Consider the following 19,837-nt stretch of genomic DNA (forward strand, 5'->3'; position numbering starts at 1 on the left):
GTCTGTCTACATCCGTGCTGAGCACTACACATCCTCGGCTCTTCTGGCAGCAGGCAGCTGGTAGCTGCTGTGCTCCATCTCCAGAAGATGCTGCATTTCCAGCAGGTGCAGCTGGCCTCTGCACTGGAAGATGCCCTGGGGATGGAGGGGAAAGATGTGATACAYTCTGTTTTGCTTCCTTCTTCAGGATTACATCTTCTACCTGGAGCCAGATAAGCTGGAGTCAGGCAAGGGGAAATGCTCCTATGACCCCAAAGTAGACACCGTCTCTGCATTAATAAGTGAGTCCGGAATCTTTGCAAGGCCACTGTTGCCTGGGGGGCAGGCAGGGGGGACACAGAGGTGAGACAGAACTGCTCCAGTTGTTCCACTGTGCAATGTCAAAATATCCACAAAGAAGCTGAGCTCCTCTCCCTTCGTCCCTGCCTGCTCTAGCTGCAGCTGCTCAAGATGTCCCTGGGTATCTGGCAAAATCTGATTCTGGAGACAGGGTCTATCTTTATAGGCAGATAACAGCACCCCGTGCTCTTCAGCAAGGCCGGGTGCAAGGTCTCTTGGGCAATAGGGTGCCTAGGGACTAGCAGTCAGGAGCAGGGCTGGACAGAATCTAGAGCCAATGGGAGGAGGACCATGGAGAAAAGACAYGAGGTTGCAAGGGCAAGATGGGTTGTGGGGCTACCTGATCTCTGTTCTCCTATCTGCAGATGAAGAGCTCTATGCCGGTGTCTACATTGACTTTATGGGCACTGATGCAGCCATCTTCCGTACCATGGGAAAGCAGACGGCCATGAGGACAGACCAGTACAATTCACGCTGGCTCAATGGTGAGTTGGGCATGTCCTTGGTTCAGCTTACTATTCTGCAGCAGCCCCACCATGCTGCATCTGTCTCACGGGCTAGAGGGACAGGAGACAGCACAGGCAAGCGGTCAAGTGATGTGGGATGGATGCATGGATGGATGATTGRATGATGGATTGATGGAGGAATTTGTATTGGAAGAGGGAACTAAAGAGATCTCTTTGAGGATGGATGGATGGATGGATGGATGGATGGATGGATGGATGGATGGATGGATTGATAGTGGGAATCTCCTAGGACAGACAGATGGAGGGATGGCTGTGTGGAGCGCAGTGACAGACCGCTGATGGTGCTGCCACTAGACAGTGGAAATAGTAAGCTAGTGGGCAATAGTACTGCCTTTGTCAGGGCCGTGCCTGGATTTATGCTGGGGCGAGATGTCAACCGTGTCGCCTGCAATCAGTGACCCCGAGCACTCATCCTGCCCCTCCCTTGTACCTCCTCCAGCCACGAGGAGGCTGAGGCAGCTGAGTAAACAGAGCAGAGCAGATCGGATGATCCTGCTGGGCCTGGGAGCTGTCGGGGCAGTAACCTGAAGAGGGGGAGCTGTCARCATGGACTGGGGACGAGCTGATGGATGGCAGGGAAATGCTTCCTGTTGAGCTGTGTGGATCCCCCCCCCGAGGGGGGAGACTGATTCCCATAGCCCTGCTCTTGGAGCACTGAATGCTTGTGAACTCCAGGGGTAAGGATGCTCTGATCCCCTGCAGATGGAGCATTGATGACCATGGAGAGACCTATCTCAGGGGCAACCCTGGAGCCTCTGGTTCCTCAAACATGAATGAGAGTTGATTACCTCTGTGACTGCCTCAGTGGGCTGGTTCATGTTGAGGGCTCAGCATCCTGCTGTGGTGGGCTCATGGAGTGCTGGTATCACCTRCTGTGGTGCAGCTGCTACTGAGCTGATTATGCCATGCCGTTGCAGACCCAGCATTTGTCCATGCCCAGCTCATCCCTGACAGCAGCGAGAGGAATGATGACAAACTCTACTTCTTCTTCCGGGAAAAATCAGCTGATGCTCCACAGAGCCCTGGTGTCTACTCCCGCATTGGGCGCATCTGCCTGGTATGTGTGCCAGCCTGTGGCCATGCAAGGGGTTGTGTGGGCAGGGGTATGGGGTGGTGACATACCTGGTTTCATCACGGGGGTCTGTGCATCTGCCACAGAATGATGATGGGGGCCACTGCTGCCTGGTGAACAAGTGGAGCACGTTCCTGAAGGCCCGGCTTGTCTGCTCTGTGCCAGGACCTGATGGGATAGAAACACACTTCGATGAGCTCCGTGAGTATGGGCAGGGTTCCATAGGGATGGAGAGGGATCAGGATCACTTTGATGGCTCCTCATGCCAGTGTCCTTCTGCACCTACTCCCTGCTCTGCTCCCTGACACCCTCTCTCCTGGAGAGGGCCAGGCATCTGTTGCTGCCCCCAACTCTTACCAACCATAATCTCTCATCAAGAGAGGCCAGAGGAGCCAGGAGCTACTTTTATCCCAGTAGCCCCTCTTGCTGCCATGGTGCTCATGGCCAGGTGGTCCCTGCCCATCTTCCTGCTGGTGACATGCTCTTCCTTCTGTCCCAAGAGGATGTCTTCATCCAGCAGACACAGGACACCAAGAATCCTGTCATCTATGCTGTGTTCTCCGCCTCAGGGTGAGTGCCATCACTTCTATGGCAGCTGTACTGTGTGGACACATGGGGTCCCAAGGCCAGCATGTGGGCCCTGCACATGGATGCCCAGTGAGGCATCCCAGAGCTGCCCACCCCACGAAGCAGTCTGGAGGGTTGGCCAAGGTTAGCACCCTCCAGCTGCATGCAGTCCCCCAAGTTGGGGCCTGGAAATGCTGGAGCAGCACAGCTTGAGCAGGGTGGGTTGCTCTGCCAGGGAACCGGGCAGTGCCATCCTGAGACTCTCCTCCTTCCAGATCGGTGTTCAAAGGCTCCGCTGTGTGTGTCTATTCCATGGCTGACATCCGCATGGTGTTCAATGGGCCCTTTGCACACAAGGAAGGCCCCAACTACCAGTGGATGCCCTACACGGGCAAAATGCCGTATCCCCGGCCAGGCACCGTAAGTACCCTCCAGGCATGGGGGTCTCAAGCAGCACTACAGTGGGTGACATGGGGAAGAGAGCCTGTGTGTGCTCAGCAATACCAGAGAGCCAGCACCCTCTTGGTGCCCGGGGCAGCCCAGAACCTGGTGTGTGACAGGGGACTGGGTATGGCTTATGGTGCAGCCCCAGCAAGAAGAGACTGGGCAAATCTGTTGTCAAGGCCAGCATGAGCCCCTAGGCTGGGGGCCCCGAGTGTGGATAATGTTTCAACCACCTGCCTGTGTTGCAGTGCCCTGGGGGGACATTCACACCGTCCATGAAGTCGACCAAGGATTACCCCGATGAGGTGATCAACTTCATGCGCGCGCACCCGCTGATGTACCACGCCATATACCCAACCCACCGCCAGCCACTGGTTGTGCGCAGCAACGTCAACTATCGCTTCACCACCATCGCGGTTGACCAGGTGGATGCAGCAGATGGACGCTATGAGGTGCTTTTCCTGGGCACAGGTACCCACGCCGCACATCGCAGAGAACGCAGCATGCTCTAGAGCCGCCCGGGAGGGCAGGGGCACCGCCAGGGCTGGCAAGATCATGGTGCCCTCCATTCCTGCCAGATGCCGCACTGGTACAGGGCAAGGGGCTAAGACCCCTGTGCCGTGGTCCTGCAATACAACCTGGTCCTCCCCCTGCCCCAATGCACATCCCAGGGCTCCATGATCAATCCTGGTCCTTCCCCTGCCCCAGTGCCCATCCCAGGGCTCTCTGCTCATCCTGGGGCTCTGCAGGGCTCTGCTGACCCTGGTCCTTCTCACTGCCCCAGCTCCATCACAGGACCCCATGATCAAACTTTGCTTTTAGCTCTACTTCCCAATGGGGACGGAGGCTGTTCTGCATCCTGCAGCAAGTCTCAACCTGGAGACTCTTCCCCAGTGAGCTCCTGACGCATACTCAGCTGGCCTCCTTGCTTCGGAGCAGGCAGCAGAGGCTGATGCCCGGGCTGCTGGATCTCCCCTGTCCTGGGCAACAACAATCCACAGTGAGGGGCAATTACTTGAGGGGCATCCCAGGCAGAGCTGCCTACTGCAGCACTATGGGGATGGAATTGGGGGCCCTTCTGTCCCTCAGACCAGCAGGGACCATCTTCCCAGGAGGATGGGGGATGYAGGTGCCCAGCCTGTGTCGCTGAGCGACCATGCACTGTGTGTCATGCAGATAGAGGCACTGTGCAGAAAGTTATAGTGCTACCCCGGGATGACATGGAGACTGAGGAGCTGATGCTGGAAGAGATTGAGGTGTTCAAGGTAAGGGCCAATATCTCCTGCACCTTTCTCAGAGCTCTGAATGCCCATGGCCTGGCCTTGTCCCACTGCTCCAGCCTACTCTGTGCTGCCCAGTGCTGGCCTGGAGCTGAAGGGACACCTATGAGCCCCYTAGCCCACCAGCCCCTCAATATCCTTCACCTGTGCTCTCTTCTAGGTGCCAGCGCCCATTAAGACAATGACCATCTCTTCCAAGAGGGTGAGTCACAGCGTGTGCCCCGAGTGACAGGGAGAACCAAATGGCCCCCGAGGAAGTGGTGCCCAGCTGTGGTACTGCCCAGGCACCAGCACAATGCAAGGGGAGTGAGCCATACATGTGGGGAAGCCAGTGGGAAGCTTCAGGGCAAGATGCTTTTGGTAGTGAAGCCCTGGGTGAATCCCGGGGTTGTGCTGCCTCAGGTCATTCTGGATAGCCCCAGGATAAGATGGCTCCGGTGGTGCCAGGAGGCCGCAGCTCGTTCAAGTGGTCCTTACAGGGTTGGGGCAAGTCTGTGTGCCTGAGCAGTGTCTCACACTGTCCTCTCTGTCCCCCAACAGCAACAGCTTTACGTGTCCTCAGCTGTAGGGGTGACCCACTTGGCCCTTCACCGGTGTGATGTTTATGGGGAAGCCTGTGCCGACTGCTGCTTGGCCCGGGACCCCTACTGCGCCTGGGACGGCAAGGCTTGCAGCCGCTACTCAGCATCCTCCAAGAGGTACAGGAGGCCAGAGGCAGGTGGCAGGGAGGGACCCCGGGCTATGGGAAACCCCGTGGAGGTTCCCCAGGTCATCTCCTGCCTCCCCACAGGCGGAGCAGGCGGCAGGACATCCGGCATGGCAACCCCATCCGCCAGTGCCGAGGCTATAACTCTAATGGTGAGTGGGTGCCATAGGGCTGTGGTGAAGGCAGAAGGAGCACTTGAGGGGGCAGGGCATGGGGATCCAGGGAAGGGAGAGTGCTGTAGTTATACTGAGGGCAGGAGACAGGAGAATGTGGACAACAGCCATTATGGGGTGAGGGATGGCTGGATATACTTGGTGGATGCATGTTGATGCATTGGAGGAYGCTAGGAACGTTTTGATGGATATGTAGGAGGATGGTTAGCATGGAGAGATGGAGGGATGTTGCAACTGGGGAGAAGGCTGAACACATTTGTATGGATGGTTGGATACCTGAAGAAGGGTGAGCAAAGTTAGATAGATACGCTTGGTAGATGGATGGATACAGATGATGGTGCACAGATCAAAGGAGGATGGATCAAAAGATCAAAACATGAATGGGTGAATGGATTGATGGAAGGATGGATTCATTAGGGAGGATTTTGAGCACATGTAGAGGGATGGATGCATTTGGAGTAGACACATCAGAGAAGGATGAACATGGATAGGTGGATGGATACACTTGAAGAGGGTGAACACAGTTGGAAGACATTTACTGGAAGGACAGATACACTGTGGGAGGAAGAACAGTTTCGGGGTGGATCAAGAGCCATTGTATCCATGGCTGGGTTTGCACAGGGTATGTGGGGTGAGGTCCTGGGGGGACAGGGTATGTGGGATGAGGTCCTGCCACTCTCCCTCGAGGAGGCTGGTTGAGGGCATGGACACACATGTACTGACCCGGCCACCTGCATCTGCCCCTACAGCCAACAAGAATGCGGTAGAGGCTGTGCAGTATGGGGTGGAGGGCAGCACGGCCTTCCTTGAGTGCCAGCCTCGTTCCCCTCAGGCCAGCATCAAGTGGCTGCTGCAGAAGGACAACAGTGACCGTCGGAAAGAGGTAGGAAGGGGTGCTGGGCAGTGCCCTGCCCTGGCTGCTGGGGGCTCAGGCCCTGCGGCAGCCAGATGAGCCTCCACTCGCTCTCCTCACAGCTCCGCRTCGAGGGCCGGGTGCTGCGGACGGAGCAGGGCTTGCTGCTGCGCTCCCTGCAGCTCTCTGACAGCGGCCTCTACTCCTGCACTGCCACCGAGAACAACTTCAAGCACATGGTGACGAAGGTGCAGCTCCGTGTGCTCAGCAGCCGCACCGTGCACGCCGTGCTCTTCCAGGCAGAGGTGCCCCCCGGCCTCCCACCCGCTGCTGCGGGTGCTGCGGCCACCGGGCTGCCCGGCGCCGCTGCTCCCCGCTACCAGGACCTGCTGCAGCTCCTCACGCAGCCTGAAGTGGGACTCCTCGACCAGTATTGCCAGGGTTACTGGCGACACAYGGCCGCCAGCTCCCAGGAACCACTGGCTGGCCTCAAAGCCAAGGAGCAGCAGGACCAGAAGAAGCCTCGAAACCGCCGGAATCACCAGCCAGAGACCTATGCGCATACATGAAACCATCGGCAGGGACTTTGATAGCACAATGGTCTATTTTTCCCCCTTTTAATATTAAAAATATCTATAAATATATATATATATCTGCGCGCGCACACACACACACACACACACAAGCATACAGGCTTCCCACCTCCCTTGGAAGACAGTATTTATTTGTAGGGTGTACATAGTCACTGGCACGACATGACCATTGCCTTCCTGCCCCAGGAGAGAGCAAAGGGCACCGCCAGCATTTCCTTGYGCACTCTCCAAGAGCCCTTCGTGATATGGTGAGACACTGGTGTGCGGGGTCTGGTTTGGTGGCCCACGTGTCGACACGCTGCTGGGCATGGTAGCCCTGCCCTCAGAGCTGTAGGTGTCTGGTGGGATACAGCCCAGGTTTGGGGACATTTTCACCAGTTCGGAGGGGTGTTGGGACAGAGGCAATGGTTCCTGTGAGGGTGCTCTGTGCCCTTCTAACCTGAGTAGCCTGGCTCAGCCATGTGACAAGGGGAGAGAAGGAGGTGGAGACGGTCTGCCCCACTGCCCTGGTCATGTTTGCTGTCTCTTTCAGCCTCAGTTTCCCCACCTGGTCATTAAAGACCAAGCGTTTTCTCCTGGGAAACTACAAATGGGCAAGCCAAGCCTCAGAGATGGGGCGGTGGGGGGTTCTATGRATGAGCATCATGTGAGGTGCTATGTCCCACCAGGCCACAGCTTAGATTTCCTGCCTGCTGAAATGCACCTGTGGTTGGGCATATAAACCAAGTGAGATTGGTCTCCAAAGGAGACCTTGTACCCCAGAGACCTGCTCAGGGAGGCTGGACCCAGGTGTGCGGGCAGCAGGAAGGGCTTAGTCAAGACTGTGCTCTGTGCAGGTTCAGGAAGGAGAAGAGGCTGCACCCGGGCCAACTCAATGTGCTAGACCTGGTAGATTGGGCGGGGTGCCCACAGGTGCAGGCTCCATGGGTACCTTGCCCRTTACCTGCTGCCTTGGGGCTCCCAGGAAGGGACATGGGCGCACTGCATTGTAAATAGCTGTACACGGGAAGCGTAGGGGTGCCCGGGACCTGTGCCACCCCCCACTGCGACCGGGAGTGTGTTGAAATAAACACTGGCTTTGGGACAGACACGGGCGCCTGCGTGTGCTCTGTGCAGGATGGGGACAGCGCGGAGCGGGRAGGCTTGAGGCCATCATCTCCTGTGCTGTGCCAGGCCCTCAGGAACCTCACATGATCCCTTCAGCTCTGCCCCTCTTGCCCTGAGCTGCGCAGCAAGGCAGGGCTGAAACCRCTGCCCCCAGAGCAGGGTACTGAGTTGCACCGAGTTGCGGGTACCAGGCATGGGATGGAGACAGACTCCATCAGGAGAGGGTCGCCTTCCCCAGGAGAAGAGGGACGCACCTGGGGGGGGGGGGGTCACAAGGGGAGGGGATGCAGAGTGCACTGGGCATTACTGAGGGCACTTGTAGGGTCCTACTGGGGGCCCTGGAGGGCTGTCCTGGGGATACTAGGAGTGAAAGGGGCAGCACAGGGCTGTACTGGAGGCACTTGGGGGTCCCTGGAGCACTGAGGGGTGGCACTGGGCCCTACCATGAACAGTAGGATGTACTAGAGGCTGCATTAGCGGCACTGGGCAACATGGGAGCACCTGGGGTCATCCCTGGGCAGTACTGGGAGCACTGAGCAGGTGGCTCTGGCTGGTACAGGGGAAAAGATGAGGAGGGGGACTGATCCTGGCAAGTAGTGGAGGTGCTGAGGGCAGAGCGCTGGGTGTCCTGGAGACACTGGGATGTCCTGGCAGCACTGGGCACTGCTGCGGGCGGTGAAGAGTCCTGGGACACACTGGGATGTGCGGGCAGCTGGGAGCAATGGGGTTTGCGGGGGACACGGCGAGGTGCTGGAGTCACCTTGTGGCTGCTCTTGGCAATGCAGGGAGGGGACATTGCTGGGGGGCACTGAGCAGAGAGAATGCGCGTCCCTGGGGACACTGTTACTGCTGGGGTTAATGGAGGCTCTGCTTTGGGTAGCGATCTCAGGGCTTGGCATGGGCTTCGTGGAGGAGGGAGGGATGTCCCATGGCGTTTAGAGGAATTGGGGGGGACATGAAATCTAGGAGAGGGTACTGAAGTTTCCTGGGGGCAGTGGTGATGATGCACTGGGGCCCATGGGGTTGGTAAATAGGTGGGTGGCAGCTTATGGCCACTGGAAGGGTGCAAGGGGTGGAGGGCATTGGGGGCATCTGGAAGTGCCCGTGGGGACATGGTGTGGGAAGATGTTAGGGGAGGGATGGGGAGTTTGGAGAGGGTCCTGGAGGTGGAGGGTCTGGGCACAGCCAGGAGGTATTGGAGGGGCTTGAAGTCATGGGGACGGTGCTGGTACCTGCTGGGGAACATGGGGTGGGAGGTTCATGGGGACACTGGTGGGGGGTCTGGGGTTCCCCTGCGGACTTTGGGTTGGTGGTTCCTGGTGGTGCTTGTGAACACTAGGGAAAGTTAGAGGGCAGAGGGTGGAGAGGATGGCAACACTGGGGAGGATACTTGAATGCTGCAAGTGCAGTAGTTAGTGAAAATGTGGAGTGGTGTGATCAGGATTTGCAGTGGGTCATAGTGGAGGATACTGGGGACATCCCCTGGGGACAGAGTGTGGGGGAGGGTTCCTGAGGTGGGACGGGCTTGGGGACAGTGGTCGCTGTGCATTACTTCCAGTCTGTGCTCTTTCCCACATCCTTCCTGCTCCCAGCTCAACATCCCCTGCCCAGAGAACCCCAAATAACTCCAGAGCCAGAGCCGATGCCCCATCCTTACAGGTCAGCCCAGCTCCCTGACAGGCCAGCAAAATCCACCCCCCACACATTTCCCCCCTCCCCGATACGGGATCTGAAGCGCTGACAYGGCGCCGCGGGGACCGTGGGGACGTGCTGAGCTCAGCCCTCGGCAGATTTCAAGGGGTTTATCTGGGCCCGGATTTAAGCAGTGGGTGCTGAGCGCAGCACCTCCGCCCGGCCTTGGTCCCGTCCTTGGCCCACATTGGGCGGATGGCAGCACCCATCTGCCATGGGCAGGCTCAATCCGCCTCTCCCCCTCCGTTGGGGGCAGTCTAGTGGCGGGGCAGCCCCACAGCAGCACGGGCGGGAGCAGCGAGCCCAGCGCTGGAGGCGGCCGGGGGCTGGAACACGCTGCCCATCCTGGTGCTGACCTCCAAGGAGCGGGTGAGCCGCCGGGCTGCCAGGCCGAGGATGGGCGCCGGAGCCAGCGCTGAGGAGAAGCACTCCCGGGAGCTTGAGAAGAAGCTCAAGGAAGATGCGGAGAAGGATGCGAGGACCGTCAAGCTGCTGCTGCTGGGTATGAACAGGGAGCGGGGGGTAAGGGCAGCCTGCCCAGGGTCTCTGGATTCACCCATCCCACCTGCTCTCCAAYCCCAAGCTGCCCCCTGACATCCTGCCCACCAGCCCACTCAACAGCTCCTCCCTTCTTAGACATCCCCAAAGCCAACGTACACGACCCCAACAYCTGCTTGCTTCCAGACATCTCCCAAAACCAACAGCGCACCCAACCCCTCCCTAAACCCATGCATCCCTTTTCAAGAGCCTAACCATTCCCCTTAGTCCCAGGCACCTCCAAACTCAATTAACTCACCTCAACATTCCACGGAATCAGACCACCCCAACTCCCGCTTCAAGACACACTCAAGYCCAGCAATCCCATCTCAGCTGCCTCCTCAATCCTAGCTCACCATCAGTCATCCATCTGAACATCCCATCCAAACAAGTCCTCCTCAGAATCCAGTCATCCCTTCTCAAGAGCCCATCTTAGCTTCTACTCTACTACTCACTCATAAATCCACTATCAGCCCACCCTGACATCCCACCCCAATCCATCATCCTGATAGCCCACTGCTAACCAAATCATCCCTTCTCATGAGYCCTCCCCACTTCCAGACACTCCCAACTCAAACAACCCCCTCYAAAAGACCACCCCAACACCCTGGCACCCTCCTAAAATCTCCCAGACCCTGCCATTCTACCTGTATCCCACCCTGCCAGCATACCACCTCACGCAACAGCTCCGAGTACCTCTTGCTCCCTGRGTCTCCCCAGATCCAGCCAGCCCAGCTCTCCATGCTCACGCCCTGCCAACCTATTGACCCACCCTGGGGTCCATTCTCCTTCCTTACCAACATTATGGGCCTCTCTCAGCCCCACAGAGCTCCCCCTCTGTCCTRGAGGTGCAGGGTGCCAGTGCTTGGTGCTGCCTTGGACATTACCTGGGCACAGGCCTCATTGCTGCTCTCATGTTGTAAACCAGCCTATGTCCCACTAGTCCTGCAATAGGTTTGGGAGACCTGGCTATAGGTGGTTGGGTTCAGCAATGCCACCATGTCTCCATCCTCTTCCCAGAACTGCAGAACATGTCCCTGGCTTATCCCATTATCCACAGCCATGGTCTGCAGCAGCTCAGCCCAACCCTAATGCCTGTGCCATAATCCTCATGTCATGCATATGGCCTGGCGTCCTACAATCTCCTCCATAGCCGTAGGGTGATCCTCTCCACCCTTCACTGCTGAGGCACTGAGCCCAACCATTTGCCTGCACACTCTAAAGACCCCAAAGATCTGCCTCAGCTGTACTATAGTCCTGGGACCTGAGGGAGCTGGTCTAGGGCATAATGAGGGATGTCCAGTGGGCATCGCCATGACCCATGCTTTGTCTCTACAGGAGCAGGGGAGTCAGGAAAGAGCACCATCGTCAAGCAGATGAAGTGAGTGCCCCTTATCCTGAGCCCATGATGCTCCATGGCTCCCTGGACAGGCACAAAACACTCTCAGGACACCCCATCCTGCCACCATTTCCCAGATGGGTATATGCCCACTCCAGAGCAGTGCCTGGGTGGTCAACGGTGCAGCTTGGCCATTGCCCACATGAGCCTGCCCTATACTACACTAAGAAATGCCCTCATCGTGTGGTGTCTGGCGCAGCCTCAGCGCAATGTCATGGAGTGCTTCACCCCATGGTGCCCAAAACAGCATCATCCCACAGCCACGGGTGTCCCTGTCCCATGGTGTTCCCATCCCACAGTGCCTAGTGCAGCCCTACAGTGTCCAGCTTGGCTCAGCCATGTCCAGCTCCAGCATCCAGCAACCACAGGCACCACCACCCTACGGGTGCCCCCCATCTTGTGGTGCCCAGCTCAGCCCCATGCCCTCCTTTCYGGCCAGAATTATCCACCAGGATGGTTACTCACTGGAGGAGTGCCTGGAGTTCATCGCCATCATCTACAGCAACACACTGCAGTCCATGCTGGCTATTGTGCGGGCCATGTCCACACTCAACATACAATATGGTGATTCGGCCCGCCAGGTGAGGGTTGTTTGATGCTGGACACGGTGTTCCCTGCAGCGTCGGTCACCCGCAGCCACACTGAAAACTGCTCCCTCACAGGATGATGCCCGCAAGCTGCTRCACCTCTCAGACACCATCGAGGAGGGCACAATGCCCAAAGAGATGTCAGATATCATTGGACGGCTCTGGAAGGATACCGGCATCCAAGCCTGCTTTGATCGCGCCTCTGAGTACCAGCTCAATGACTCAGCTGGCTAGTAGGTGCCATCAGGGGCAAGGAACAGGTGGAGGGAGGTGGAGCCAGGCCAGGTGGGCTGGAGACACTGCTCAGTGCTGTGGGTGGGGGTGTGTTGAGATCACCAGTCACTTCTCCTGTGTGTTGTGTGCCTGGCCAGCTACCTGTCAGACCTGGAGCGTCTGGTGACCCCGGGCTACGTCCCCACGGAGCAGGATGTGCTGCGCTCCCGGGTCAAAACCACGGGTATTATCGAGACCCAGTTCTCCTTCAAAGACCTCAACTTCAGGTAGGGACTCAGCCTTGGTGCAGGCAGGAAAAGGGCTCTGGCATGGCTGGGTGGGTTCCACATCGCCCTCCACTGGGGATGGAGCACAAAAGTGGCGGATGTTGATGCTCATCTACCCTGTCCAGGATGTTCGATGTGGGAGGCCAGCGTTCCGAGCGGAAGAAGTGGATCCACTGCTTTGAGGGGGTAACCTGCATCATCTTTATTGCGGCCCTCAGCGCCTACGACATGGTCCTGGTGGAAGATGATGAAGTGGTGAGGGCAGATGCAGTGCAGAGTGGCTGTGCTGGGCAAGTGGRGGATGCATGTCCCCTCCACCCCTGTCCTGACATCAGGGCTGCAGTGGGGCTCACAGAGCTGTGTCTCTTCCCAGAACCGCATGCATGAGAGCCTGCACCTCTTCAACAGCATCTGCAACCACCGTTACTTYGCCACAACCTCCATTGTTCTCTTCCTCAACAAGAAGGACGTCTTCCTGGAGAAGATCAAGAAGGCCCACCTCAGCATCTGCTTCCCTGACTACGATGGTGAGGGCCTTGCTGGCTCAGCCACTGGGTGAAGGCTGGTAGGGGAGGGGAAAGCTTTGGGGTGCCAGAAACCTTGGGCAGATCCCCACCAGGTGTCCTCAGCAGCCCATGACAGTGGTAACAGTGCAAGGTTGATGTGGGCCCTGGGTGGTTAGTCCAACACCCAGTGCCTCACAGGGGCATGGCCTGGTGGGAGGGGGCTGTGAGGCCACAGAGTGATTGGGTGGTGGGCACCGGGCCCCGCTTATCACTGTCCTGCCAGGCCCCAACACCTATGAGGACGCAGGCAACTACATCAAGCTGCAGTTCCTGGAGCTGAACATGCGGCGGGAYGTCAAGGAGATCTACTCCCACATGACCTGCGCCACTGATACCGAGAACGTTAAATTCGTGTTCGACGCTGTCACCGACATCATCATCAAGGAGAACCTCAAGGACTGTGGCCTCTTCTGAGCTCYGGTCCCAGTGCTTCCCTCCCTGGCCCAGGTCCACCTCCTCCCTTGGGCTCCCCGCTTGTCCCCAGTTACCTCCACTTGCCCACAAACCCCAGCAAAGAGTCCTTTGACCCCAGAGTCACTCCTAGGCTCAGTCCCACACCCTGTCCATGGGTGCCATTGGGTGCTGTCAGTGGTTGTCCTTCAATCTACTCGTGGGTGCTGGAGCTATGTGGGTGCCCCTGGGTCTTGTGTGCTGTGGGGCATGGGATGGCTGGGTGCTAGGAGCTGAGTATCTCTGGGTGACCTCGGGTGCCACAGGGTGCCCCTGGGTCCTTGGTGCCACATGTGTGGCAATGTTGGGGTATTCCTGGGTAAGTTTGTCCCTAGGGGACCTCGGGTGTCACAGGGTACCAAGGTCCATGGCTGCCCTGAGCCCCCGCGCCCGCCTGAGGGTTGTGGAGCCACCCACGGTGAGCGCTGGGCACAGGATGGCAGTGCCAGGTTCCTGAGCGGACCCTCACCCAACACCACCCCAGAGGTCCCTGCCCCTCCATGCGCAGCTCCCATCACTGCTTCCAATCCCACCCCATGGCTGCTGGAGGGACCCGCAGGTGAAGCTACCTTCAGTGCCCCCACATCCCTTGGCGCCCACCAGCCCCCACCCACCCCCTTGACACAGGTGAGCAGCCATATGCCAACTTCCACGTTGGCTTTTTGGTCTTTTTTTGTTGATTTTTTTTTTCCTTTCTACATTTTATTATTTCAAACCATGTGAACAATTTGGTAAAACATCCCGTGGTAAAAGCGAGGCCGCAGCCACTGGTTCACGAGGAGCCCCCGCGCTCCAGCCGGGGGCAGAGCCGGCAGGCTGCGTGGGGGGAAWAGTCTGGGGAGGGGGGACACAGGGGCCGCTTTGTACAGCATGGGTTCCTCGACCAACGCAACAGTTAGACCTACAAAATAAAACTAGGCTTAGAAAGAGAGAGGCGTCGGCAGGGCGCCCTGGGGCCCGGCTGCGCTGCAGGGAGGCATGGGCGCGCGTCGCCCCTGCAGCCCGTCCCGCCGGGCGCGGGGGCGGCAGCTCTGCCGCGCGCCCCCCACGACACGCGCGAGCGGAGCCGAGGGCTGCCCTCCGAGAAGCCCCTTGCAAAGGCACACGATGTTGATGGCCGTTTTTCTCACTGCAGCAGAAGGATGCGCGGAGACCAGGCGACCAACTTTAGCGCTCGACGCTTTTAAATAGTTTCTTAAAAAGGTTTCTTTAAAAAGCAATGTAAACCAAGCTCTTTTTTCCTTGTTTTTTTGCACGCGCAGGTGTGTGTGTGTGTTTTCTTTTTTTTTTCTCAAAGGAATGTTTCTCGGGTGTGTTTGCTGGGGTGGGGGGACGTGCTTTCCGCGCTGGTCTCTGCAACGCCAGGAAAGCCGGGACCTCTGCGTCCCCTCCGCTCCCGCCTCCCTCCGAGAGCAACAGTTTGAATGTAAACAGCGAGAGAGTGATTTCTTGGAAATGGATTTAAAAAAAAAAAAAAAGAAAAAAGAAAAAAAAGGAGGGTTGGTTTGGAGCAATCTCGACCAGTTAAAACCGAAGATTAAAACCTCATTCTTTCCCAAGCTGCTGGAGCTGAGAGAGGAAGCGAGAGCGGAGCCCACGGGTGCAGGCCGCAGCCGCGGGGCTCGCGGCGGCAGGGGATGAAGGGGACGGCGCAGGCTGGGCCGGGAGGTGGCACTGAGCGCGACCTGCCACCCCGAACATAACCAAAGTCTCTTTACAGCGTTGGGAAGGGAGCGGGGGGGGAAGAAACCAAAAGAAGAGAAGCAGAAGTTGTTATGTGGCGCGGTCCTTCCTTCACTGGCCATGGCACTCCTGGCGGGACAGGCACGTCCGGGCACCCTAGGAGAGAGATGCTCGTGAGTGGGAGGCAGTCCAGCTTAGSGGGGCAATGACAGGCCATGGTTTTGGGGCCGGGCACCCGCAGCCAGCGGCGCCGGGATGGGGAAAGCAGGTGGCTCCCGCCTGGACCAGGCAGGTCCCATCAGCGTCAGGGGCACCTGCACCACACAGGGCGCTGGTCGTGAGGGATGTTCCCTCCCAGAGGGCACCACCAGGCTGTGGCACCCATGGGCACCCTTCTCCCACCTGGCCGCCTGGCGCCGCTCGCCCTCAGAAGAGCCCGCAGTCCTTCAGGTTGTTTTTGATGATGACATCAGTGACGGCATCAAAGACGAACTGCACGTTCTTGGTGTCGGTGGCGCAGGTGAAGTGCGTGTAGATCTCCTTCGTGTCCTTCCGCTTGTTGAGGTCCTCAAACTTGCTCTGGATGTAGCTGGCAGCCTCATCATACTTGTTGGCCCCTGCAGAGGAGAACAGGTTGAACCACCAGCAGCACTGGACCAAGGGGCTACCCAAATTAACCCCAAGTCACCCAGGGCTGGGGCTGGCAAAGAGCACCAACCAGAGCGGCTGCACTTCAGCACAGCAGAAACTGTGCAACTGAATTAAAGCTGCTCCACCTCTGGGCAGGCAGCCCCAAGGCAATTTAGTAACATTTAAGAGACTCATTGCCCTCATTAATTCAGAACCGTCTTTCTAATTCCCCAGGAGCCCACGTGAATCCTGTGTCACACGGCAAACCAGGAACCCAGCCTGCAACATGGCATCGCTCAGGCTCCAGGCAGCTTAGGAAGGGCTACAGGGGCGGGCAGCAGGTCCYGGCTGGCTCCAAGGGACCTGGGCAGCATTGCAGGTCATGGGGGACAGGTGGCCCCTGCATCGCCCAGTCCCCAGTGACCCTGAGGTTCCTGCAAGCTCTGGTTTGGGAACAGGTTCCTGCTCACTCAACAAGCCTGTGTCTAAGCTGTTCCCCAGGGCCTCCCACCTGCAGGTCTCATCACTTCCATCTGCCCTTCAAAGCCACTTTTTCTAAGTCTCTTATCATTTTTATTGCTTTCCTCTGGGCTTCCCCTGGTTTCATCATCCACACGTTGCTCTGAGTATGGACACAGGTCCAGCTGCAGCCTTCCCACATAATACACCTCAGAGAAAGCCCTCTAGCATCGCTCCAGGCCTGGCACCTCCACTCCTTTCTGTTCCCATCCAAATCAAGGTTCCCCTGTCCCAGTGCCTGATCTGATGCATGTCCACCACCTCCAAAGCCTGCGAACGGCTGGGGGCTTCCTTGCCGCTCACACAATGCTGCTCTGGCCGTGGCCCAGCACTGGCTCCAAACCAGGCTGGACCCAGTCCTCCTGCTCTGGAGCCATCTAGTCAGCCTAGAGCTGGAAGAAGCCTTGGGATTTGCTGCCCTACGTTCTTCTTGGGCAAGGAGGCCTCGCAGCTACCTGTGCTCCCAACCTAGCATTCCTGGGGCCTAGTGACTCTTCCCCTCCTAGGTGGCTCAGGCCTAGCGATGGAGGGGCCACCATGGTACCTGAGTACTCCGGGAAGCAGATGGTCAGGGGGCTGTGTACGATTTTCTCCTCAAAGAGGTCTTTCTTGTTGAGGAAGAGGATGATGGATGTGTCTGTGAACCACTTGTTGTTGCAGATGCTGTCAAAGAGCTTCATGCTCTCATGCATGCGGTTCTGGCGGGAGAGAAGGCAGTGGCATCATGTGAGCTACCAAGAGGTCCACGCAGGTGACCCAATGGGCCACCAGCCCCATACCTCCCACCTGCACTCCTAGCAGGAGGGATCCCAGTGCCAGATTGGCCATTGCCTTTAGACTAGATGGAGCCACCTCAGGCCAGCTGGTCTGCGAAGCAGGTTTCTCCACTGCCGGCCTGGGGCAAGGGTCTCCAGCATCAGAAAGCACAGGATGATGGAGAGGGTTGCCTAAAAAGATGAGTGCTAGCAAGGGAGCAGCCATTCCAGCTGCAGTGCCTGACAACCRTAAGGGTCCAGCGGGTGCTTTAGGCACTACTGGTAGAAACCAGCCCCCAGCCCATGGAGAAAGAGGARAGCAGCATGTCGCCCTCCTCCTTCAGGCCATCACCCAGGTGTGGACAGGCCGTGGTGGCCCACAGGAGCCCCAAGGCATGGTGGCCCCTGCAGCAAGCCTGCSTCTTCCCTCTCCACTCACCATTTCCTCATCTTCGGCCAGCACCAGGTCGTAGGCGCTGAGGGCCACGCAGAAGATGATGGCCGTCACCCCCTCGAAGCAGTGGATCCACTTCTTTCGCTCTGACCGCTGGCCGCCCACGTCGAACATCCTGCAGGACAGAGGAAACGTCATGGCAGGGCCCAGAGCTCAGCAGTCCCAGGCCTGGAGCAGGGGCAGCAGAGGAGGCCCTGGCTCCACCGTAGCAGCACAGTGTCCTCCGAAGCATCGTCCTTTCCAATTCCCGTCCTCCTCACCAAGCAAAGGACAGTGCAGCACACTGCAAGAGCCAGATACCACCGCAGTGCCAAGAGCTGGGCCCACACTTGGGACTGATGGGCAAGCAGGCACGTCCATCCACCTTGGATGGCCAGCTCTGCTTTGGGACACTGGCAGGGTGGCAATGTGCCTGTGACCATCCCTCGGGCCCTGCAGCTTTCATGGCTGGCTCTGGACCAGTGTGGAGAAGCTGTAGGGCGGACTTGGCCAGGGCTCCTTGGGGATGGCGATGGGCGATTCTGCCCACAGCCTTGTTGCTGAGTGACTAATTCTCACCTGGAAGYAGAATGGGCTTTTGCCTTAGAAACCCTCTGTGCCTGAGCTGCAATGATTTACCACACGCTTTTGGTGTAAAATGACCTTGGTATGCAGGTTTCCATCGTGCAACTTAAGACAAGTGGTGGGGATCGGCTGGGGACTGGCTGTGACAACCGAGCGCCACTGGTCCGGGCAAAGGAGCAATGCTGTTGGGAGACTCCTCAAGCATGAATCCATCCGTTCCCGTRGCGTCCTGGCTCACACACTGAACCTTTCTGCTACGGATTCTCACTGCAGGAGTGAYGTCGTGGCACCCGTCTGTTCCAGCTCATTTTTCCGGGGCTGCCTGCCAAATGCTCCTACTCCACATCAGTCTATCTCCATCCCTCCTCTCCCCGCCAAGCTTGCAATAGACTGAGTCCTCCCACGAGGTTGAGCCACAAGAGCTCTTGAAGGTTTTTTTGAGAGCACTGCAGCTATTTCGGTGGATCTGCACCCTCCGGTCACAGCCACTTCCTATCCCTGAGGACATCTGGGAGTAGCTCCCATGAGCAACAAGAACATCAGTGGGCAGCTCCTCATCACCGGGGCCTCCCATTCAGTGGCCAAGCCCATCCTGCCTGCATTTAGTGGCCCTGAGAGCAAACCCAGGGGTGCTCAGCAATTGCACACCCCTGACACCAGCATTCGTAGCGCTGAGCACCCTGGCCAGGCTATCCCATGCCACAGCCGGAGTTAACCCCAGAGTCGGCGCGTTTCCCAGTTGCTTTTCCCCCTCTCCATCTCCCACTTCGTGGGCCAGGGGTGGTGTGAAGGGTCAGCAAGGCTGGTCTCAGTAATGATGTCCACAGCTGTAAACGCCTGCTTTGGAGGAAGAGGGTGACCAGCCCACCGACACACTTGTGCAGGGGGTGGAGGACTAYTGGGCAACCACCACATGCAGCCTGGACACGTCTTGCAATGGGAGGCAAGTGCTGACCCAGCCTGGGAGGCCAGGGAGGCCACCAAAGCACAGGACATCGCAGAGCAATGGGGGGCTTCACTCCAGGGAATCCTGGAGTATCCTGCTGCAGCCTCCATGCAAGGCAGAGCAGCGGGTCCAGTGCTGCCCTCATTCCTGGGCTCAGCACTGTCCTGGGTTTCRAGCGGCCTCGAGGCTACTGCACCAGCTCCCATGTGCAAATAGGATCTGAGAAAGATAAAAGAGGAGGATTTTTTGCCCAGCAGGAGCTGGGAAAGGGTCAGACTTACTTGAAATGCAGGTCCTTGAAGGTGAAATGAGTCTCGACAATGCCGGTGGTCTTCACCCTGGTTCGCAGCACATCCTGCTGCGTGGGGATGTAGTCAGCTCGCGCTATACGCTCCAGGTCATTCAGGTAGCTGGGCAGGGAGCAGAAGGGCACCTCATGAGCAGGGCTGGCTGCGGGGCCCAGGCCTGCCCGCGTCCCCAGGGTCACCCTGCAGCTCTGGGCTCCATGCAGACAGAGGGCACACGGGAGGGCAGGGCCACGGAGCGCAGAGAGGCAGAGCCCTTGGGACAAGTGCATGGCTCAGGGGACAGCACAGGTGGCGCAGGTGGCAGGCAAGAGCCCCTGGGCATAGGGAGGGGACACCTGAAACACGAGCTCAGCGCAGACACGGGGGGGCGCCAGGAGCACGGAGCTGAACCTAAGCGATGCCAGCGCAGGGTGCTCGAAAGCGGGGCCAGCCCAGGCTTGGGGCAGGACTCCGGGCCTCCCTTTGTCTGGCCAGGTCTTTTGTGGCCCGTTCCTGCACCCCATATGATGGGAGAAATGGAAAGAGGAAAGTATTCATTGCTATGGCAACCAACCGCAGAGCCAGTGGAAACAATTCATGGCGCGGG

General features: G+C 58.2%; 3 protein-coding genes across 3 annotated transcripts in view; 2 read left to right on the plus strand and 1 right to left on the minus strand.

Annotated features, from left to right (window-relative positions):
* LOC112953208 (semaphorin-3F-like) overlaps nucleotides 1-6,609 on the plus strand; it is a 29,371-nt gene extending 22,762 nt beyond the window's left edge. The window contains exons 7-19 of the mRNA XM_026046224.1: nucleotides 188-281; nucleotides 705-824; nucleotides 1,784-1,923; nucleotides 2,025-2,139; nucleotides 2,439-2,508; nucleotides 2,781-2,925; nucleotides 3,198-3,420; nucleotides 4,126-4,214; nucleotides 4,390-4,431; nucleotides 4,770-4,927; nucleotides 5,020-5,087; nucleotides 5,858-5,991; nucleotides 6,084-6,609. Coding sequence (XP_025902009.1) covers nucleotides 188-281; nucleotides 705-824; nucleotides 1,784-1,923; nucleotides 2,025-2,139; nucleotides 2,439-2,508; nucleotides 2,781-2,925; nucleotides 3,198-3,420; nucleotides 4,126-4,214; nucleotides 4,390-4,431; nucleotides 4,770-4,927; nucleotides 5,020-5,087; nucleotides 5,858-5,991; nucleotides 6,084-6,530 — 1,845 coding nt within the window. The 3' untranslated portion in view covers nucleotides 6,531-6,609. The remainder of the gene's footprint in view (nucleotides 1-187; nucleotides 282-704; nucleotides 825-1,783; nucleotides 1,924-2,024; nucleotides 2,140-2,438; nucleotides 2,509-2,780; nucleotides 2,926-3,197; nucleotides 3,421-4,125; nucleotides 4,215-4,389; nucleotides 4,432-4,769; nucleotides 4,928-5,019; nucleotides 5,088-5,857; nucleotides 5,992-6,083) is intronic.
* Nucleotides 6,610-9,662: 3,053 nt separating this feature from the next.
* On the plus strand, nucleotides 9,663-13,467 carry GNAT1 (G protein subunit alpha transducin 1). The gene is made up of 8 exons (XM_026046214.1): nucleotides 9,663-9,855; nucleotides 11,229-11,271; nucleotides 11,729-11,870; nucleotides 11,952-12,109; nucleotides 12,248-12,376; nucleotides 12,502-12,631; nucleotides 12,750-12,903; nucleotides 13,166-13,467. Exons 1-8 carry the CDS (start codon nucleotides 9,750-9,752, stop codon nucleotides 13,354-13,356), a joined length of 1,053 nt encoding a protein of 350 aa, XP_025901999.1. The 5' UTR covers nucleotides 9,663-9,749; the 3' UTR covers nucleotides 13,357-13,467.
* A 1,416-nt stretch (nucleotides 13,468-14,883) lies between these two features.
* The window catches only part of GNAI2 (G protein subunit alpha i2), a 39,055-nt gene continuing 34,101 nt past the window's right edge, over nucleotides 14,884-19,837 (minus strand). Inside the window, exons 5-9 of the mRNA XM_026046216.1 lie at nucleotides 19,225-19,353; nucleotides 17,419-17,548; nucleotides 16,769-16,922; nucleotides 15,478-15,692; nucleotides 14,884-15,231 (exon numbers count right to left, since the gene is read on the minus strand). Coding sequence (XP_025902001.1) covers nucleotides 15,502-15,692; nucleotides 16,769-16,922; nucleotides 17,419-17,548; nucleotides 19,225-19,353 — 604 coding nt within the window. The 3' untranslated portion in view covers nucleotides 14,884-15,231; nucleotides 15,478-15,501. The remainder of the gene's footprint in view (nucleotides 15,232-15,477; nucleotides 15,693-16,768; nucleotides 16,923-17,418; nucleotides 17,549-19,224; nucleotides 19,354-19,837) is intronic.

This window comes from Nothoprocta perdicaria, unplaced genomic scaffold (genome assembly GCF_003342845.1).
Source record: "Nothoprocta perdicaria isolate Ctin4 unplaced genomic scaffold, notPer1 scaffold_429, whole genome shotgun sequence".
NCBI classification, from domain to species: Eukaryota; Metazoa; Chordata; class Aves; order Tinamiformes; family Tinamidae; genus Nothoprocta; species Nothoprocta perdicaria.